At 55.5% G+C, this 18,958-nt stretch overlaps 1 protein-coding gene across 1 annotated transcript; it reads right to left on the bottom strand.

The window, feature by feature from the left end:
• Positions 1 to 14,433: 14,433 nt before the first annotated feature.
• Positions 14,434 to 17,530, bottom strand: LOC120679334 (subtilisin-like protease SBT1.5). The gene has a single exon (XM_039960906.1). The coding sequence runs from the start codon at positions 17,228 to 17,230 to the stop codon at positions 14,807 to 14,809; it is 2,424 nt and encodes an 807-aa protein (XP_039816840.1). The 5' UTR covers positions 17,231 to 17,530; the 3' UTR covers positions 14,434 to 14,806.
• Positions 17,531 to 18,958: the final 1,428 nt, after the last annotated feature.

Genomic DNA, 18,958 nt, shown 5'->3' with positions numbered 1-18,958 from the left:
GCACTATCCAAGAACATGTGTTACATTTAAAAGCTAATAAAAGTAATATTTATTATAGACCAAAATTTATTTTGAATCTGGTCCATGGACCTACACAAAAGTTGTAGATCTTTCCATAAGGATTGCTACGAGTTTTATTTTGTATTTTTAGAATTTTTCAACAATTCTATACGATTTTACAAGTTCGCAGGATTGAAACAAAAACTTGAAACATGGTTTTGCAGATGGCCCCCCGGAGTTTTGCATGCAGGACCCTAAAAATTGAAATCGAAACAATATGGCCCTCGGCCATAGCCGGCGGTGCTCCAGCTCAAAATTCCAGCAAAGGGCTCGCCAGCGGCGGTGGACAAGGGGTGGGAGATGAGTAGCGACGAGAGGAACCTGATGGTGGCCTCAGTTGCACAATGTGGAGATTTGAGAAAGAAATATATAAGGATTTATTCTCATATCTTATCATGTAAATATAGTTTGATTAGAGTGAACTGCTGGAATCTTGTTTCATTAGGATTTGCGAGGCTTCATATTTTCCTACAGTCCAAACAACCAAAACTTTTCATTCCTGTGTTGTGAAATTTTGTAGTTTTCCACCTTTTACAAGAGAAGCATATTTAAATATTTAGCTTTATTCTCAATATTTTCTTTTGATAGTTCTATCTCCAAAATTGAATTATTCTATTTCGATGGTTGCATATGATAACATTGAAAACGAAGATGACAAGCAAGGTTCTCTTGATTTTCATACGAAGATGAAATAGAACTATCAAAATAGAATATAGTAAGTATTATTTTGTACCTACTTTAGCTTGTGCAACACAGTAGCTCGCAAGCTAATGCAAGACTCGCCTCTAGCTATATTATTTAAACATTCGATGGTTGAATTTAATTAATAGAGGTAGCAAGGTGCCTTCACACATCACGCAAAACTGAAATACTCGAGCTTCATCAAATACCTCAATCTCGGATCTTGGAGCTCGTGAGTTCCAGATAAGGTCGAAGCTTGGCTTGATTCCAAGTATAACTTAGTTTCAATTAAGTTTCTAGCAAGTTATAAATATAAATAGCGGTGGAGGACAGGGGAGTAGTTGCGCGCGGTGGAGGACAGGGGAGTAGTTGCGCGCGGCGGAGGCCTGCGACTGCAAAGGCCCACGCAGCGGCATCCCCTTCCGCTCAGTCCCTCTCTCTCCGTCCAGGTCATGGTGGGGCTCTGACGGGCGGCGCAGAGGAGCAGGGGTCACGGCAGCGTGACCTCGACGGTGGGGCTCCGGCGGATGGCGTGAGGTGGTTGGGGATGGCACATAGAGGGCACTTTCCTTATAGAGCGCGCGCCGCTACCGGTAGCGGCGCACACTTGCGCGCACTACTACAGAATAGGCCTTTGTTCCAGGCCATTTGTCCCGGCAGCCTTTGGGCCCGGGACAATAGGTGGCTTTTGTCCCGGGTCCAACAGCTAGCCGGGGCAGCGGGGCGGACAGGGGTCTTTTGTCCCGGTTGGAGGCACCAACCGGGACAAAAGGGTGGCCTTTTGTCCCGGTTGGAGGCACCAACCGGGACAAAAGGGTGGCCTTTTATCCCGGTTGGTGGCTCCAACCGGGACAAAAGGCCCGCGCAGCCTTTTGTTCCGGTTGGTGTCTCCAACCGGGACAAATGCATGTCCCTCGCTCGGTGATTTCGAGAAGCTACACTTTTCTTTATATCCCTGTGTACCGGTGCCTTATCATTTCGTACTCCTTGAGTTGTCTCTCACCTCAACTCCTCTCACTCTCATCTTTTCTCTCAGGGGAGTACTTCTAGCGCTCGGTGGGAGGAGCGGGCCGGGGGCCACCGGCGCGGGTGGGGCGCCGCAGCCGCCTGCCGCGCGTCCAGACCGGCGGGCACCGGCGCGGGAGGAGCGGGCCGAGGAACGCCTCCGGCCGCCGCGCGTCTAGGCCGGGGGCCGCCGGCGCGGGCGGTCGCCGTCGACTGTTGCGCATCCGGACCGGCGCCCAGCAGCGCGGGAGGAGCGGGCCGGGCGACGCCTCCGGCCACCGCGCATCCAGGCCGGGGGCCGCCGGCGCGGGTTGGGCGCCGCCGCCGCCTGCCACGTGTCCAAACCGGCGGGCACTGGCGCGGGAGGAGCGGGCCGAGGAACGCCTCCAGCCACCGCGCGTCTAGGCTGGGGCCGCCGGTGCGGGCGGAACCGGTGCGCCACCGCGTGGTTGGGAGCTCGGCCAGGCCCCAGCGCGGGGCCGGCGAGGGGCGGGATCGGCGTGCGCTGGCTCGACGGCAAGCGCAAGCGCATGATTGGAGGTGGAGATCCATAGTATTTTTATTTTTCTGTTGATGAACTTGTTCCAGCTGGTGTTGTTCTGAAAAAGGAAGCTTGAATATATTTTTAATTTGAGGATTGTTGCTGGTTTAATTGTTGTAATTGGAGAAATTTGGGGTAGATTGAACATATTTTTAATTTGAGGATTGATACTGGTTTCATTGTTGTAATTGAACGGGAGATTTGATGATGTTGTTATTGATTAGGGAATTTGAGAAATGAGACATATGATGTGTAGAACTAGAACAAGCAGAGGTAGAAGAAGAGGGCGCTGGGGCCAGCGACGGCCGCCGGCATGCAAAGCCCCCAAGCGGTCAGGGTTCATTTTTTTTATTCATGAAAATTCTATTTGTCCCGGTCGGTAGCATGACCCGGGACTAAAACTACTCTTTTGTCCCGGTTGCCACACCCGGGACTAAAGACCCCTATCTTTTGTCCCGGATTGGGGTTCCCGGTTCAGAAACCGAGATAAAAGAGGTTTGCTAACCGGGACTATTGAGCTATTCTGTAGTAGTGGCGGGAGGTGGACGGGCGGTGGGGGATGGCGGTTGGGCAGGGTCGGGGCGGGGGTGAGCTGCGGCGACGAGGCTCCGGCAGCGATGAGGGAGGTCGAGACGGCGGTGGCGGATCCGGTGGCGTGAGCCGCCGGAGATAGGTAGGGAGGCGGCGGCGGGGGTGAGCTTCGGCGAAGAGTTAGGGTGGTGGAGGTCGAGACGGTGGCGGCGGATCCGGCGACGTGAGCCGTCGGGGACGGGCAGGGCGGCGCCGGCGGCGGGGGCGAGGCCCGGCGAGATGGTGGAAGAAGTAGCAAGGAAGAAGAAGAACAGTATTTCATTCGCCGGCGGCAAACACGCGCTTACCAGTGTCCCCCCCCCCCATAGAGGGTGTGGGTGCTAGATAGCGTGCTCCTCTAACTCCACGCGTGCTAGATAGCGTGCTCCTCTACCTCCACTTGGAATGGCAGATGCACTTGTGTCCACTGCTTTAGTTGACGCCCTAGGGTGCCCCGGTGCAGTGTTTTTTCGTGTGTATGTTGGTACCACAGGAAGTTTTACAGGCCTTCGGTGCGGGTAGCTTGTGGTTCGTCTTAAGGCCCTCCACAGTGCGGAGTGATGCCAGTTAAAATGTTTAGGCCCCATGATAAAAATGGGCATAAGTTACTAGAGAGCTGCAGCGTGCAAGATTACAGGCCGAGAGTTGTTGATTGCGATGCACCGAGAGTTGTTGATTGCGAGATGTGATGACGTTCTTTTTTACAAATGTCATAGGGTACATATTTATACTCCGGAGACTTCTTGCCGTGCAAGGCAACCTCTAAACTCTTTCCTAAACGAAAACTAGAGATAGATTACAACTCAATAAAGACTTGAAGATTAGATAACATGATCTGGACTCTTCCCTCCACCGGTCCAGATCTTCATGAAGCTTCCAAATATTAGCCGAAACATGACGTATAATTGTGGCATATTCTGGTCGTCCTATTATTTCGGCAGTTCCCGTCAACTCCGAGCGAATCTGGACGTGATTCCAGTTGTATTGGAAAGCTTATCTCCTTAACTTTCCATGCATATCTAGAACGTTCAAAACGGAGTCCATATGTGACCTGGGCGTCCATTTTTGTGAGGCCTCTTCCTGCAGTCCGAACCAGCCTCGCGAATAGATTGGACTTCATCATGGATTAGGCCCGTAACTCCATCTCGGCTTGAGCCTTGAGTGCACAGTTATCATCATATTTGGCCAAACTTATGATATAAACCTAGCTAAGTGGACTCCTTTACCGTGGGATTCTTCTGACATTTGGCCTACCAATCCTGATCAAATTCTGGCGATAACACATGCCCCCCAAGTTTGACCAAATATGACAGAATCTTCTAGACGCTAGCCGTAAACCAAATAAAAACATCATCTCCTCAAATTGTCTTCTCATGCCACTGATGGTCTTGCCCCCCGAGCCGATAGATCGGCTATTAGCCAACTGACTTTGTGATCGATTGCTTGAACCGGCCTCACGCCTTCCCCGACCAATCTCAATGTTGTAGCAGATCGGTCCTAGTTTTCATATTCCATGGATGGCACTGACTTATGTGATCATCCTCGTGCTTCATCAGCTCAACATCAACATATACGGCCTCTCCTGCAAAACAATCACTTGCCGAACCGACGCTACAAAGATCATTGTGAATCGGCTAAAAGCTGATGAATCATATTCGGTTAGCCAAACAGTCCACATAAACCAAACCATCATCATTGATAAAAAATTTTTCCCCCCACAAAAATATGCTATGTCATGCAAAGAGTGAGTGTGAGCTTCCAGGTATGTCTCAAAAGCATTTACAAGTGCTAGCATGTATATACAGTGAGGGTATAGCATAAAGACACCGCATAGAAAAGCCCAAAAGAATATATCTATATTAGAACATGAGCAAGCAATTTTTAGGATTTTTAAAATAAAAAGTATCACCACTTAGCCCAGCCAACTAGTACATTAAAGCATGACAAGCAAAAACCAGCAAGTACCTACACCAGTGAGCTCTCTCCGATACAAGGATCTTTTAACAAGCTTGATTACTCATGCCCTCAGGTCTTGCAGGTTAAAACATATTACATTTGAAACTCAAACAAGCCTTTTGTTCTGTGCCAGGGGTTATTTGTTTATCAGGCCACTTCTTACCAACCAATGCTAAGCCTAGGTCCGTTGAACCATCAGAAGCTTAAAGCAAGGTTTTGGTCATTCACAGCCTAGTCCAAGTTCATGCTAAAGTGCAATAGCAAACAGTCCCGAACTAGATCAGTGAGACAAAACAAACCCACCTGTATCTTTTCATTATAACACAACATGGACATCATTCAGATTTTAATGTAATTTAGCACAAGATTATCAAATAAGCATTGAGACTCGAGCTGCATAAATGATTCCAAGAAAAAGATATAGCTACCAGGCATGTACAAGATAGTAAAAGCAAAGTCAGCATACACATACTAGTAGCCAAGTAAAGCGGTGATCATATTTCAGATTTTCAAAAGAATAAAAGTCATGCTCGGTATCAGATATTCAACATATTCAAATGAGCCTAACCACACATGGTCACTAGCATCCACACCTCAAAATATATACACGAAACACAAGTAGAAGCTACTAAGCATACAAGGAAGCTAGTGCAAGTGATAAACACATATACTGTATGATGATGCAATGGTGGGTTTGAATATTACCAATCAAATTGGCTGTTGACGAGCCGATGGTTAAAATCCCGCCTGGTCCGTACTTGCCATAATGCATTCTCATCACAACTATCAGCTGTTAGAAAGCCAAACATCTGTAGCCTAAAGTCCAATCAGCACATCTATTGTCGTAGAGAGCTCTTCAAATGCTTTGTCGACGTGGATAAAGTAACCGATGTTGATCGCATCGAAGGAGCATAGAAGCTGAATCAGCCGGCTGATGTGACGAATGCCCTTACCCTCTATCCGCGGGGGTCGGGCGAGACGAACCCCGTCCGCAGGGGTCGGGCGAGGCGGACCCATCTGTAGGCGACGAATGCCCTGACCCCGTAGGAGCCGAATTCGTCGATGCCGATGGTGTCGCAGGAACGGGAACAGCCGATGATGATGACGATGCATAAGTACTGTTGGCCGGATCGATCAGCTAATGTATCAGACACTCCCACGCCCACATGGGAGCAGAAGTAGCCGATGTCGATGGCTGGAACTGCGAAGGAGCGGAAGTAGCCGATGGCGAAGAAGTTGTAGGAGCACCGGCGGTAGTTCTTCATCCGGACGAAAATTTTTGTATGGGTCTCCATATTTCATCACCAAATCTCCGCTTATGCCCTTCATGTATTGGAGGAGATCGACTCTCCACTCGGTCGTGCCCAATTCACTATGAACCAGAGAATTCAGACATTTTGCCGCCGATTGCTAGAATCGGCTGTGTTTGGGGCTGATCTGCACATCAGCCCGGACTCAGATGTTAGCCATGCAGCTAATTTGTTCTGCTACTATTTCTTTTGACTTTCTTTTTCTGGCATCGCATCGGCTGGGGCTGATCGCTTAGATCGGCCACTACAGGGCATGATCCCGTAGAATTCATGAAGCCTACGGGACATCATGTCGTGTCGCGTCTTTAGCTCCTGCAGCTGAATCAATATGCGGTTTGCGCTTCCAGACCAAGCTGCGCTTTGACCGTAGGTTTGGTATTTCTGAGATCTCGTTGAACCTTTCCAGCAGCTGAAGGTGGCATTGTTTGAGACTGCGCAGGCGTTGGACCCTGCGCTTCTGCGACCTCGACAGTCCTCCTGGGCACCACCTTGGCAGGTGGCATTCTTCACGGCGCTGCCAGAATGTGTTTATTCTGTGAGGCCAGTGGATAAGACCAGCCTCAACCAGTTTTTTGTCGCTTCGATCCAATCACAGTCTTCCGGCACGATCCCTGAGATCGGCTCTTGTCCTTCCGCGTCTCAAGCGTTCATTTCTGCGAGCGAAACCTCGCTGGAGTCATCTGCACGGACCACCTCCACTTCATCGCCATCCCATTGGACCAAACACTGGTGCATCGTGGAAGGAACACAACAATTGGCGTGAATCTAATCTCCACCAAGCAGCACTGTGTACGTACTCTTACTGTTGACGATGAAAAACGAGGTTGGGACAGTCTTGCAGCCAACTATCAACTCCACATTGAGAACACCCTGTGCCTCCGACGGCTGGCCGTTGAAATCATTGAGCATCACGTTGGTCTTGATAAGATCAGCAGCAGAACGACCCAATCGGCGCAGTACTGAGTATGGCATTAGATTGACTGCAGCGCCAGTGTCAACCAACATCCTGTTCACAGGTTTGCCATCGATGAGGCTCTTGAGATACAATCCCTTCATGTGCTTGTAGCTTCTCTCCTTGGGCTTCTCGAAGATGATCGGCTGTGGGCCGAGATCCAACTGCGCGATGGCCAATTCCTCCGATTGGGGCGCCCGAAACTCCGATGGGAGCACGAACACCATGTTCACATCAGCCGATGGCTTGTCATCGGCTCTTGGCTGCTTGGGGCGCCACTCCCTCCTTGGAGGACGCCTTTCCACCCTTCGCGGGCGCGTGACTTGCTCTGCGAGATCTGGACGCGCTTTCCTCAGCACGTCAAGGTACCTTGCTTCTGGCTCTTCGAGGTTGCGTAGGCGCTGCACTCTGCGCTTCTGTGATCAGCTGAGCCCGTTAGGACACCACCGTGGACGATGATACTTGTCTTTTTCTTCTAGCTCAAGATCATCCCTGGGTGGCTGCCTCACATGGTCGTCATGATGTGTTCTGGGCCCCAAGCACTGGAACACTGATGTCTCGCCTTGCTGGCGTCCCTAAGGCCTGCACTCCAAGCAATCATCTATACTAGGCAATCGGCTCATGCCGGAATTCCAACAGTGCCTGAAGAATGGGCAATGCCAGTGGTCGCGTATAGCCTGGTGCCTCCCCAGCGTCCTCCCTGTGCAGTGCTCATACTCCTCCTCTTCCGATTCATATCGGCGGAGCAACTTGTACTGATACTGGTACTTTTCTAGAAGCCGATTGGAAGCTGGGAACTGATTGCGGATGTGACGCACTTGTTCTTCAGTAACATGTTGCTGCTCTGGCTCATATTTATCTTGGGGCCGTTTGCCAGAAGCGGCCTCTTTCCTTTGCTCGTCACGGCGGCACATGGGCCCCGCCATGTTGATTTGGAATGCCAAGTTCTGGCCCTTGGGTCCGAAACCTGACAGCTCCACCACGTTAGCCTGTGGGAACAGTTGACTGTCCACTTTCATCGTATGTTGGGCCAGAATTAATCGGCCCTGCTCGATAGCCGATTAGATCTGCCAACGTAGCTCCTTGCAGTCATTTGTGACATGGGTGAACGAGTGGTGCCACTTGCAGTCTAGCCTTCCCTGCAGCTCCTGTGTCGTTGGCAGCTTGTGATTCTCTGGGAGCTTCAGCTGTTTTTCTTTGAGCAGCAGATCAAATATCTGCTCTGCTTTGGCTACGTTGAAGTCGAAGCCCTTCACAAGCCCCTGCTGTTTGATCCATTTGCACGGGACGGGGTTTGCCCCCCCGAGTCCACTCTGCCACGGCCACTTCTTGCTCCTTGCCAGAGTCATCAGATTCATCCGCTTGGGCCATGTTCACATGGCGCTTGAACTTGTCCTGGTACAGCTCATGATGGTAAAGCTCGTACGCTATCAGCTTATACACCAGGTGCGCCAGAGATGCGAACTCCAACTGGAAAGCCATATCCTTGATCGGCTTAGCGAGTCCCAGAACTACCAGATCGACTGCTTCCTTCTTCGTAATGCGTGATGAGTAGCATCGATTCTTGACCTCTTTGAAGCGTTGTATGTATTCCGACACAGTCTCTCCTCGCTTCTGCCTAACTTGGGCGAGGTCGGCAATCCCAGCTTCAGCAGCCTCTGAGTGATACTGGGGATGGAACTGATCTTCCAGCTGCCTCCAAGTTCGAATCAAATCTGTAGCCAATGACGCGTACCATCCAAAAGCTGGGCCTGTAAGAGATTGGCCGAAGAACCGGACCCTAAGCGGATCCGATACTGAGATCATCCTCAGCTGCGTTAAGTATCGGCTCACATGCTCAATGGAGCTGGCTCCTTCCGACCCGTTGAACTTGCTAAACTCAGGGAGCCGATACTTGGGTGGCAATGGGATCAAGTCGTAGTCACTTGGATACGGCTTGGAATAGCTGATCGCTTTTCTCTTGGGCAGGATGTCAAACTGGTCTCTCAGTATTGCACTGACCTGCCCCACACTAAGAACTCATGGGGCCGATGGCTTAGCACTCGGCCCGGTAGCGTACTTTGCCAGCCACGCTTGTTTCTCCGCATTTGCTCCAGAAGCTCCCGTGCTTACCAACTGCACCGAGCGTGTTGGATTGACGCTGTCAGGGATGTATGCGCACGTGTAGCCGTACGGGATCTCCTTGGGTGGCTCGGTCAGGAACTGGCCTTCTCCAGGATCACCGCCGATCTTGTGAACGACATAGATCGGCGAATTCTGCTGTCCTGCTGCCGCGAGTGAGTAAGACACTGGCGGCCTAAATTGCAGTGCAGCTTCTCCCATGTGGCTCCCCAGGATTGGTCCCGATGGGGAGTATTGGTTCTTGATCACCTCCTGGACAACGCGATGTGCCACGCGCTCAAGCTCGTTCACCAGGCTTTCTGAGTGCCGATGAAGCGCATGAGCCACCATGTAGTTCATCTCCTGGCGTAGGGCTCTGGTGCGCTCCTCTGAAGGCACGGACAGGTCAACATTGTCGAGAGCGCCCTCTGGTGAGAACCCCTTCCACCTGATGCCGTGGTTGTGGGTCCTCTTAAAAGAGCCGATGAGATCGGCTTCGAACTGAGCTTTGATCTCATCATATTTTTGCTTGTGCTCTGTAGTCAACTCTTCATACGTGACAGGTTTGGTGACCGGCGGAACCGGTGCTTGGTCCTGAGCTCCTGCCATCTCTGCGGTGAGCGTTGTTGTTGATGAAGGTCCCACCAGGCATGCCAGAATGTGTTGTCGGTCGAAACCCACCGGCGAGCAGCGACAGGCAACACTAAGAGCCGGGAGGTCGCCGGGGCGCTGGCAGGCACTGCTCCCTCGTCGACGGCCCGCAATTCCGCCACGCGCCCGGAGATTCCGGAGAAAGTCGGGCGTGCCACCTGACCTATACCCGATTAGGAAGGTGCGAACGTGCTTGCAACGATTTACCTGCGTACACAAATACGTGAAAACGTAAGTCCGAGCCGCGGTCGGCTCCCTGGGACGACTCTTGCATCGGCTTTAAAGAGCCGATCGAGTCCCAGTATCAGATTGGATCTGCATCTATCCGGATATTGATAAATAGAGAAAATGAGTGTAAAGCTGCTTCAATTAAATCTAATTAATCTAATCCACGACGGTCAAAGCTTCACTGCTAGATCGGAACATCCTACACGTGATTGGGCCTAATGAACGTAATAAATAACTAAACCATAACAAAAAACAGAGGCCTAATAACTAGCAAGAGCCGATTCCCGGATCAATTCACTGTTAAGGCTAAGACAAAGCATCTAATACATCACCGGATCATCTAATCCGTTTGCAAGGCCTAACCTAGCAGATATCACGCCAACTCTTATGAGCAAGAGCAAACCGTAACAGATTGGATCTGCTAGACCGAAAAGAAGCAGGGTGTTATTTCCGTGCAACTAATTCTACACACCAAGAACTAGCATAAAATTAAAACGTGACTGCACGAAAAGCAACATGATATTCGTAGATGATAAGCAACAAAGCACAATAGATCTACTAAAGCCATGCTACGAACATCAGGATAACTAGCATTACTCGCCATCAAAAATGCTTCAGTACGAGTAATACCAAGGTAAAAATAAGAATAGCGCTGCCCTGATCGCAAGGAGCGATCAGGGCAGCATGACGCTTACTTGGATGAAACCCTAAGATTAGGGGTGGCAATGCGCTGAGAGTTGTTGATTGCGAGACGTGATGACGTTCTTCTTTACAAATGTCATAGGGTACATATTTATAGTCCGGAGACTTCTTGCCGTGCAAGGCAACCTCTAAACTCTTTCCTAAACGAAGACTAGAGATAGATTACAACTCAATAAAGACTTGAAGATTAGATAACATGATCTGGACTCTTCCCTCCACCGGTCCAGATCTTCATGAAGCTTCCAAATATCAGCCGAAACATGCCGTATAATTGTGGCAGATTCTGGTCGTCCTATTGTTTCGGCAGTTCCCGTCAACTCCGAGCGAATCTGGACGTGATTCCAGTTGTATTGGAAAGATTATCTCCTTAGTTTTCCATGCATATCTAGAGCGTCCAAAACGGAGTCCATATGTGGCCTGGGCGTCCATTTTCGTGCGGCCTCTTCCTGCAGTCCAAACCAGCCTCGCGAATAGACTGGACTTCAACATGAATTAGGCCCGTAACTCCATCTCGGCTTGTGCCTTGAGTGCACAGTTATCATCATATTTGGCCAAATTTATGATATAAGTCTGGCTAAGTGGACTCCTTTACCGTTGGCTTCTTCTGACATTTGGCCTACCAATCATGGTCAAATTCTGGCGATAACACAGTCTCAGTAGGAGTTTCATGAGAACTAGGTAACTGTGCCAATTGAGTTTCATGGTGATGAAACCCTCCTCACATCTCATGAAGCTCCATCCTTCTCTCTCCTTGGCATGTCAACAAAATTGATAATATTTAGTGTTATGAAATTCTCCATAAAACTTCCGATCAAACTGGCGTTACTGGTCACAACGTATGCCCAAACCACATCGTGGACGGTCTAAAGTCGCCGCCGGACACGCCCCGACAAAGGAATCTCCCCTAGTCCCCTCTACCAGGCAGGCACCAGCCGTGGCGCCTGGCGAGCGCGGCCGCGCACGGGAACCCAACCCAACAGAAGAACCGAAGCAAACTGAACCCGGGACGCGCGGTGCCGCCGCCCGCCCGCCCGTGTAGTGCCCGTGCGGCCGTGCCCGCAGGCCAGCACGCACGCACGCATGCCGCGGCGCGGCTGCGGGCTCGCGCCGCTCGGGGCAGGCCGGGGCGCAGGAGCCCGCACAGGCACGCCGAGCGCGCCTCGAGGCGACGTCGGGAAGCGAGCGAGCGAGAGCAGAAGAGATCGACGGCTTCGGCATCGGTCACTCAAATATGAACCTCGCAGTCACTCCCCCACTCCAGCCACGCAAAGCCTGTGTCGCCGTGTCGGGGCACTGCACAAGCGATGAAGCCAAGGGTGGCCAATTGGCCATGGAGGTCAAACCAGGTCAACGAGAGGGAGGCCAGTCCACCATCAGCGGCAGCGAGCAGCGGGTGTCATTAGCACAGGACGTGCATACTTAATTACAAGCAGTAGCAACTACTACAAGTCATGTGCCGGCCGGCGCTCCCAACGGCAGCACAGCATGTGCTGGGGCATCAGGACACGTTTGATGCTTCGTCCGGTCGCCCCGCCGGGAATGATCGATTAATCAACGCAGCAGCGCAAAAGCAGAAGCCCCGGTCGTCAACGAACGTCAAACCAGGTCAACAAAACACTAACCTTTTTAGTCACTAGCACGTCAGAGATTGCCATCTCTGTTGGCACGGTGCGGGCCGTGACCACACTGTAAACTCATCAACTCTTTTTTTTAAATAAAAAGCATGAGTACAGTCACATCATATAAGAAGAAAAAATATTCGTACATAACGCGTCGAAGCGAACACCACCACCACACAAACAACGCACGCAAACAACACATCTAACAAAACACTACACCACCACAAACTGAAAGAGGAAGTGAAAGAAACCGCCGCGAACTTCGCCGTCGTCGCCGACGTTGTGCCACGCCGAAAGCCGCGGCCCGCTGCAAGTCTGAACGGCACCTCGAACTCCTCCACCATGGGAGATCACCCTCAAGCCACACACACAATCATCGATCCCCCTGTCCCAAAGGAGCATCAGCAGAACACTCCCGTCGCAGCACCGATGAAAATCACTGATTCTGGCCACTCTGCGTGGGGGCCTCGCCTCTCTCACCGCCTCGCACTTCTCTGTCAAGGACTCAGATATATGAAACCACTATGAGAGCGACACCTCAGCCCAACCGACACCGGGGTCACCACAGCACCAAGTGCGCCAGCTCAAGACCTCCAGCACCCATGGGTCTTCTGCACCATCCTGCCAACACAAACCCTCGAGAGCCCTATGCAGCAGGGGACATGGTGCCTCACAATGGTGCCCCCAGCAGGGACAACAACGCCACAAGGGCGCCTCCACCATCGCCACTGACAAAAGCGTCAGTGAAGGCTTTCGCCCGACTCAGCACCATGCCTGCCACACGTTCTTGGTCAAGTCAGTAGCCCACTCCTCGTCGCCTCTGCATCGTCTCCACCGGAAGAAGCCCGGCCCAGTCTGAAGCACCACCACGGCGCCACCAGCATACGCCAGCCAGCTCCCCAACCCCACCACCAAGGCGGCGTCGGGCCAGCATCACCGTCGAGAAGCACCAACCGCCTCACCTCAGATCCCGTCGCCTGAACGCCGACCCTAGCTAGCCACGGCAACGACCAGCCACGGTCACGACCGGCCACGACCAGCCACGGCCGGGCCACGGCTTGCACCCACCACCACCAGCCCCGGCGAGCCACGGCCGGGCCACGACCTGCAGCCACCAACAGCAGCCCCTGTGCCCATTCACACTGGCAGCCGCTACCGCCGTCGACCTGCGCCGGCCGCCACCGCTGCCGTCCGTGCCGGCCGCCGCCGCCGCCGCCGTCGCTACAACCCAGCGCCGGTCGCCGCCCCCCACGCACATCCACGCACCTCCCGTCGCGCGGCCACCGGATCCGACCGGGGCAGCACCGGATCCGTGGCCAGCCGCCGCCGCCACCGCCGCGGAGGCCCGCCGCGCCGTCGCGCGAGCAAGCTTGAGGCTGCCGCCTTCCTCACGGGCCGCGCGGGTTGCCGGCAGCCTGTTCTGGCGGCGACGCGGCGGAGGGAGACGAGATGAGGGAGGCGGCAGCTAGGGTTTGGAGTCCGCTCGGTCGCCCGCGCGGGGGGCGACGCGAGCGGAGAGACGGAGCCCCCTCTACTGGTTGCTCGCTTGCTACATGCAACTGTTTCCAAAAAACTCACAGATAGTATCTATCATCAACTCACAGATAGTATCTATCATCATCCGATTCCCGCACGAAAAAGGCGACATCAGCAGCCCTAAAAGGTTCCGGTTCACTCGCCTACCCGTGACCTGCCGTACCACAAGAACCAGCGTCTCTTCTCAAAGCTGCTGTTAACGGCGGGTGGCGACATGTTCTTCCCTACGGCGGTTTGCCTTTTGACAAAGCGGCCAGCAGCCATTCCCTCCATCTCCTTGCGAAATTTAAAGGCGGGCGGGGTGAAGTGAAAGCGTGAGATCCCACTGCAAGTACAAACTGCCCCCACCCCATATCTCGCTCGCGAAGCATTAGCATCGCACTTTGACACGCCAATGTGTGTGAGCTCAGGTGAGGACCATTCGGCACGGCAGTCACTGGTGGTACCAGATCGTAGGTGGATCATGAGTGCCGTGCACACGCGGCATCACAAAAAACTGCGTCAGCTTTTCGAAAAAAAATCTGCTTCGAAAATACCCTCCCATTGCACCACTGCAAAACCATTCACACTGCCATGCTTCTGAAAACAGGGGGAAATGAAAGGTAAAGGATCGGGAAGGACCAGACAAGTAGAGAACTCCGAGCCAGAGTTCCAGTCTTCCCGTATAGCTTACGTAGCTAATACTTCTACTAATTATACAGCTCTTCCATGGCGTAGTATACTACATTTATAACAGCAACCTCAAATCGAACAGCACTAACACCTTACGGGCACGGACGCAAGGCCCTCGGAGCGATAAGATTACAAGAACACCGAGCCTGTGTTCGCTTCACTTCACTCTCAAGTCCGAACACCTCGCCACCTGCTCCGCCGTGATGGATCCGGTCTGCCACTCTCACTGCAACGGCGCCTGCACCGTCACCACGATCGGGCTGCGCACGACGTGCCGGCCGTCGCTCCACGTCAGCGCGCCGCTGCGCACCTCCGAGCTCCCGGGCTCCATCCTCTCCCCGGGCGCCACCGCGGCCTCCACCCGCACCGTGAAGCTCAGCCGCTGCCCGTCGCGCCGGAACGCCAGCTGACGGGGCTGGACCGTCACGTTGCACCCCGCGGGGGCGCTGACCGACGCGCGGTACACCGCCCGCCCGCCGCCGACGTTGGTCGCCGTCCGGATGAAGTGGGTCCTCATCGTCGTCGCCGCCGACCTGCCGCCGGCGGCGGTGAACGTTGCGGAGAGGGACGGGTAGTTGAGATTGCCCGCGTGCCCGGCGCGCCGCGCGCCGCGGCAGTCCGCCTGGCGCCGCGTGATGGCGCGGATGTTCTGCTCCGTGTAGTTGAGGTTGCAGAGGAAGCTGACGTAGTCCCGCGGGGCGATGTCGTAGACGAGTCCCGGGTCCATGGCGCGCATCGGGTCCACGTGCCCGGCGCCGAAGTCGAACGCGCCGGCCACCGCGCCCGTCGACTCGTCCACCATCGTGCCGTTGCGGTTGTCCCTCACGTACGCCGTGGTCATCAGCGCCGACTTGATCGCCGCCGGGCTCCAGGTCGGGTGCGCGGCGAGGCCGGACACGTGCGGGCACGCCATGGAGGTGCCCGAGAGGATGTTGAACTCGGTGCGCCGGGTGTCGGAGGGAATGCCGGCCGGGCCCACGCCGCTGGGCCACGCGGCGAGGATGTTCAGGCCGGGGGCTATCAGGTCCGGCTTGAGGATCTCCGGGGACTGCGGGTTCGGGCCACGAGCCGAGAACGCGGCCACCACCGGCGCCGGGTGCACGCCGAGGTGGGTGCCTTCGAACACGATGGTGCCCGTGGCCGGCCTCTGCTTGGTGGATGACGCGATGTACTTGCGGAGCTTCTCGCCCGCGGCCGCGCCGACGGCGGTCGCCGGCAGGACGTGGTAGTCGGCGACGAGGCCCTCGCCGTCGAACGCCCCGTTGGCCAGCACCATCCCGACGGCGCCCGCGCGGCGGACCACGTCCCCCTTGGCGGCGCGCGAGTTCACGCCGCGGTCGCACACCACGATCTTGCCGCGCACCGCGGCCGGGTCCAGCGACCCGTCCAGGCACATCGACGCCGAGTACCCGTCGGCCGCGGACGAGGACGCGCCGCCGCCTCCGCTGCCGCTGGCCCCCGCGTACACCAGCTCGTACATCTTGCCAGGCTCGAGCACGGGACCCCCGTACACGCTGACGCCGTCGAGCACCTGGCCGTCGCCGAGCCGCACGTTGGCCGGGAAAGCTCGGTCCATCGACCCGGCCCCGACAGTGGCCATCCAGGGCGCCACATTGGTCACGGTGAGCCCGCCGGGGCCGCCGTTGCCGGCGGAAGCCGACACCATGATCCCGGCCTCGGTTGCGCCGAACGCCCCAATGGCAATGGCGTCGAGGTAGTACGGGACGACCACGCCGCCGACGCTGAGGGAGACCACATCGACGCCGTCTGCAACAGCCGCGTCGAAGGCCGCGAGGATGTCGGAGTCGAAGCACCCGCCGACCCAGCACACCTTGTACGCGGCCAGGCGCGCCTTGGGCGCCATCCCGGCCGCCACACCGCGCGCGTACCCGAGCGTGGAGGCCGGGAACACGTACCTCCCCGCGGCGATGGACGCCGTGTGCGTCCCGTGGCCGTCGGTGTCGAGCGGGGACCTGACCTCGGCGGTCTCGTTCATCCGCCCCGAGGTGGCCTCGTACCCCTTGGAGAAGAAACGCGCGCCGACGAGCTTGCGGTTGCAGGAGGCCGGCGGGAACCCGGGCCCCGACGCGCACACCCCGCGCCACCGCGCCGGGATGGGGCCCAGGCCGCGGTCGTGGAAGCTGCGGTGCGCGGGGGAGATGCCGGTGTCGACGATGGCGATGACGAGGTCGGCCCCGAAGTCGGAGTCGGCCAGCAGCGCGGAGGGCGGGGAGGAGAGCAGGCCGAGGAACCTCGGGGAGCGCGTGGTGGCGAGGCGGCGCACGCGCTCGGGCACTACGGCCGCCACCCCGGGGGCGGAGGCCAGCGCGGCGGCGGCGGCGGGGGACATCCGCGCGGAGAAGCCGTGGAAGGCGGCCGAGTAGGTGTGGATCAGCGGGCCCCCCTCCGGCCAGCCCCCCGCGCCGTCCCCGGCCGTCGCCGCCAGCACCGCCGCCTCGTACCAGTGCGCGTGGGTCGGGTACACCGACGGCTTGGCGTCCGCGTCCACCCGCACGATGTAGGTACGCTCCGCTCCCCTACCGCCGGCGTCCTCGTCGGCGCCCGCCGCCGCCGCCGCCGCAGCCACCAGCAGCAGCGGAAGCAGGACGGGGTAGTGGCAGCAGCGCGGCCGCATCAGCAGCGCCATCGCGCAATGCCGGATCGGGCGGTGGAGTGGAGTATTGGATGGCGGTGGCGGTGGCGGCGGCAGCGGGGCGATGGGGCGGTAAGCGAGGCGCCTCGCTTGCTATGCTACCTCGAAGTAAAGAAGAGGGAATGGGGGAGGCGGGCCGGCCAGGCCAGATGCGGTGGTGCCGTGGCGGTGCGGTACGGGGACGGGGGGAGGAGCGGTGACGCGGCGCGGCCGTGGATGCGGCGGAGCGAGTGGAGGAGCGGAGCGGAGGATGGATGGATGGCCCAGATGGGCCGACACGGACGTGGGCTCCGGAGTCCGGATCCATCCACCGGCTCGTGGTTTGTACGCGGGCGCCGGGACCTGCCTGGAGCCTGGTGCCGCGTGCGTACGCCTTTGCCTCCTGCGGGCTGTGGGTGTGCGGCTGCTGCTACTTGCTGTAAAAAAAAAACTCCGTGCAATTCACCGTTCAAATCAGGGCACGCGCATGGGCATGAACTGCTACCACTATTCGCAGCCCGTCCCTTTCTGCATCTGCTGGGGCGCAGCTGGAGTCAACTCGCGGCGCACTGTTTCGTCACAGTTCCATCAGTCCATGCCCTGTTTGGTTCGAAATAGCACATGTGGCACAAAAATTTTGACCAATAATTAAGGGTACTAAATAAAGGCAATTTATAAAACTAACTCCACAACCCTGCGCTACTTCGCGAGACGAACTTAATGAGGCTTTTGACCGCACGATTAGATGATGGTTACTGTAGCACCACTATAGATAATCATCGATTAATTACTATCATTAGATTCGTCGTGAAAAATTACACCCATCCGTGAAAAAGTTTTGCAAATAAACTTCGTTTAGTACTCCATGCATGTGAGATTTTTTTTTGGGAATCGTGTGCGATAGGTATGACAGGGAAACCAAACACAGCCCATGCTAGATCTGATCATCTGTCCGGTCAGATCGGGTTCGGGTCGGATCACTTCGGGTTTCGGGTCAAAAAATGTTGGCCCATGCCCGACCCATGACATGATTGGGTCGGGTCAGATTCGGGTTGCCCCGCAATTTTGTGTGTAATTTTCGGGTTAGAAATGGTTTTTTCGTGTTTCGGGTCAAATATTTCGGTCCGTATCCGACCCGTCACTTGGTCGAGTCGAGTTTTTTTCGGACGAATTGGGTCGGGTTTATCGGGTCGGGTGGCCCGTGATCAGGTCTAGTCCATGCACCGATTTGCTGCGGCCATTGTTGGAGCTGAAGCGGCAAGGAACGGAGGTAGCAGCAAGCTGCTGGAACCGAGGGGCATGGCAATGGCATGCATTCCCGGCGCGAATGCACAGTGGGGATGCGATGCAACAAGTTGGATTGGCAGTGAGATCCGCACAGGACGTCAGGACAGATCAAAATTGGAAACAGAGGACATTGCTCGTGGTGACCAACCAAAAAACACGCAGCTCGGCTGGCGCGCAAGGCAGTGCGTGGTGTGGGAAGCCAAGAAAATCCTTCCCGTTCCCAACGCGAGGATCTGGCGTTTCTGCTGGCCGGCACCCAAAACCACCGGTTACATACAAAGCGGGACAAAAGGAGGAACCAGCACCTGTTTACTTGACCTTTTCAGCACCGTAGCTCACGCACCTCGCGGCGCCGGCGCCGTCGTGCTATCTAGCGGCTGGCGCGCCGGTGCCTGGACCTCGGGCGTCAGAACGTTTGGTGATCTTCTCGGAAGGTGAAGTGCCGGAGTGTTGAGA

The sequence above is a fragment of the Panicum virgatum genome, chromosome 6N, assembly GCF_016808335.1.
Source record: "Panicum virgatum strain AP13 chromosome 6N, P.virgatum_v5, whole genome shotgun sequence".
NCBI classification, from domain to species: domain Eukaryota; kingdom Viridiplantae; phylum Streptophyta; class Magnoliopsida; order Poales; family Poaceae; genus Panicum; species Panicum virgatum.
Note: the sequence above shows the minus strand (reverse complement) of the source record. Positions and strands in the feature narration are given on the sequence as shown.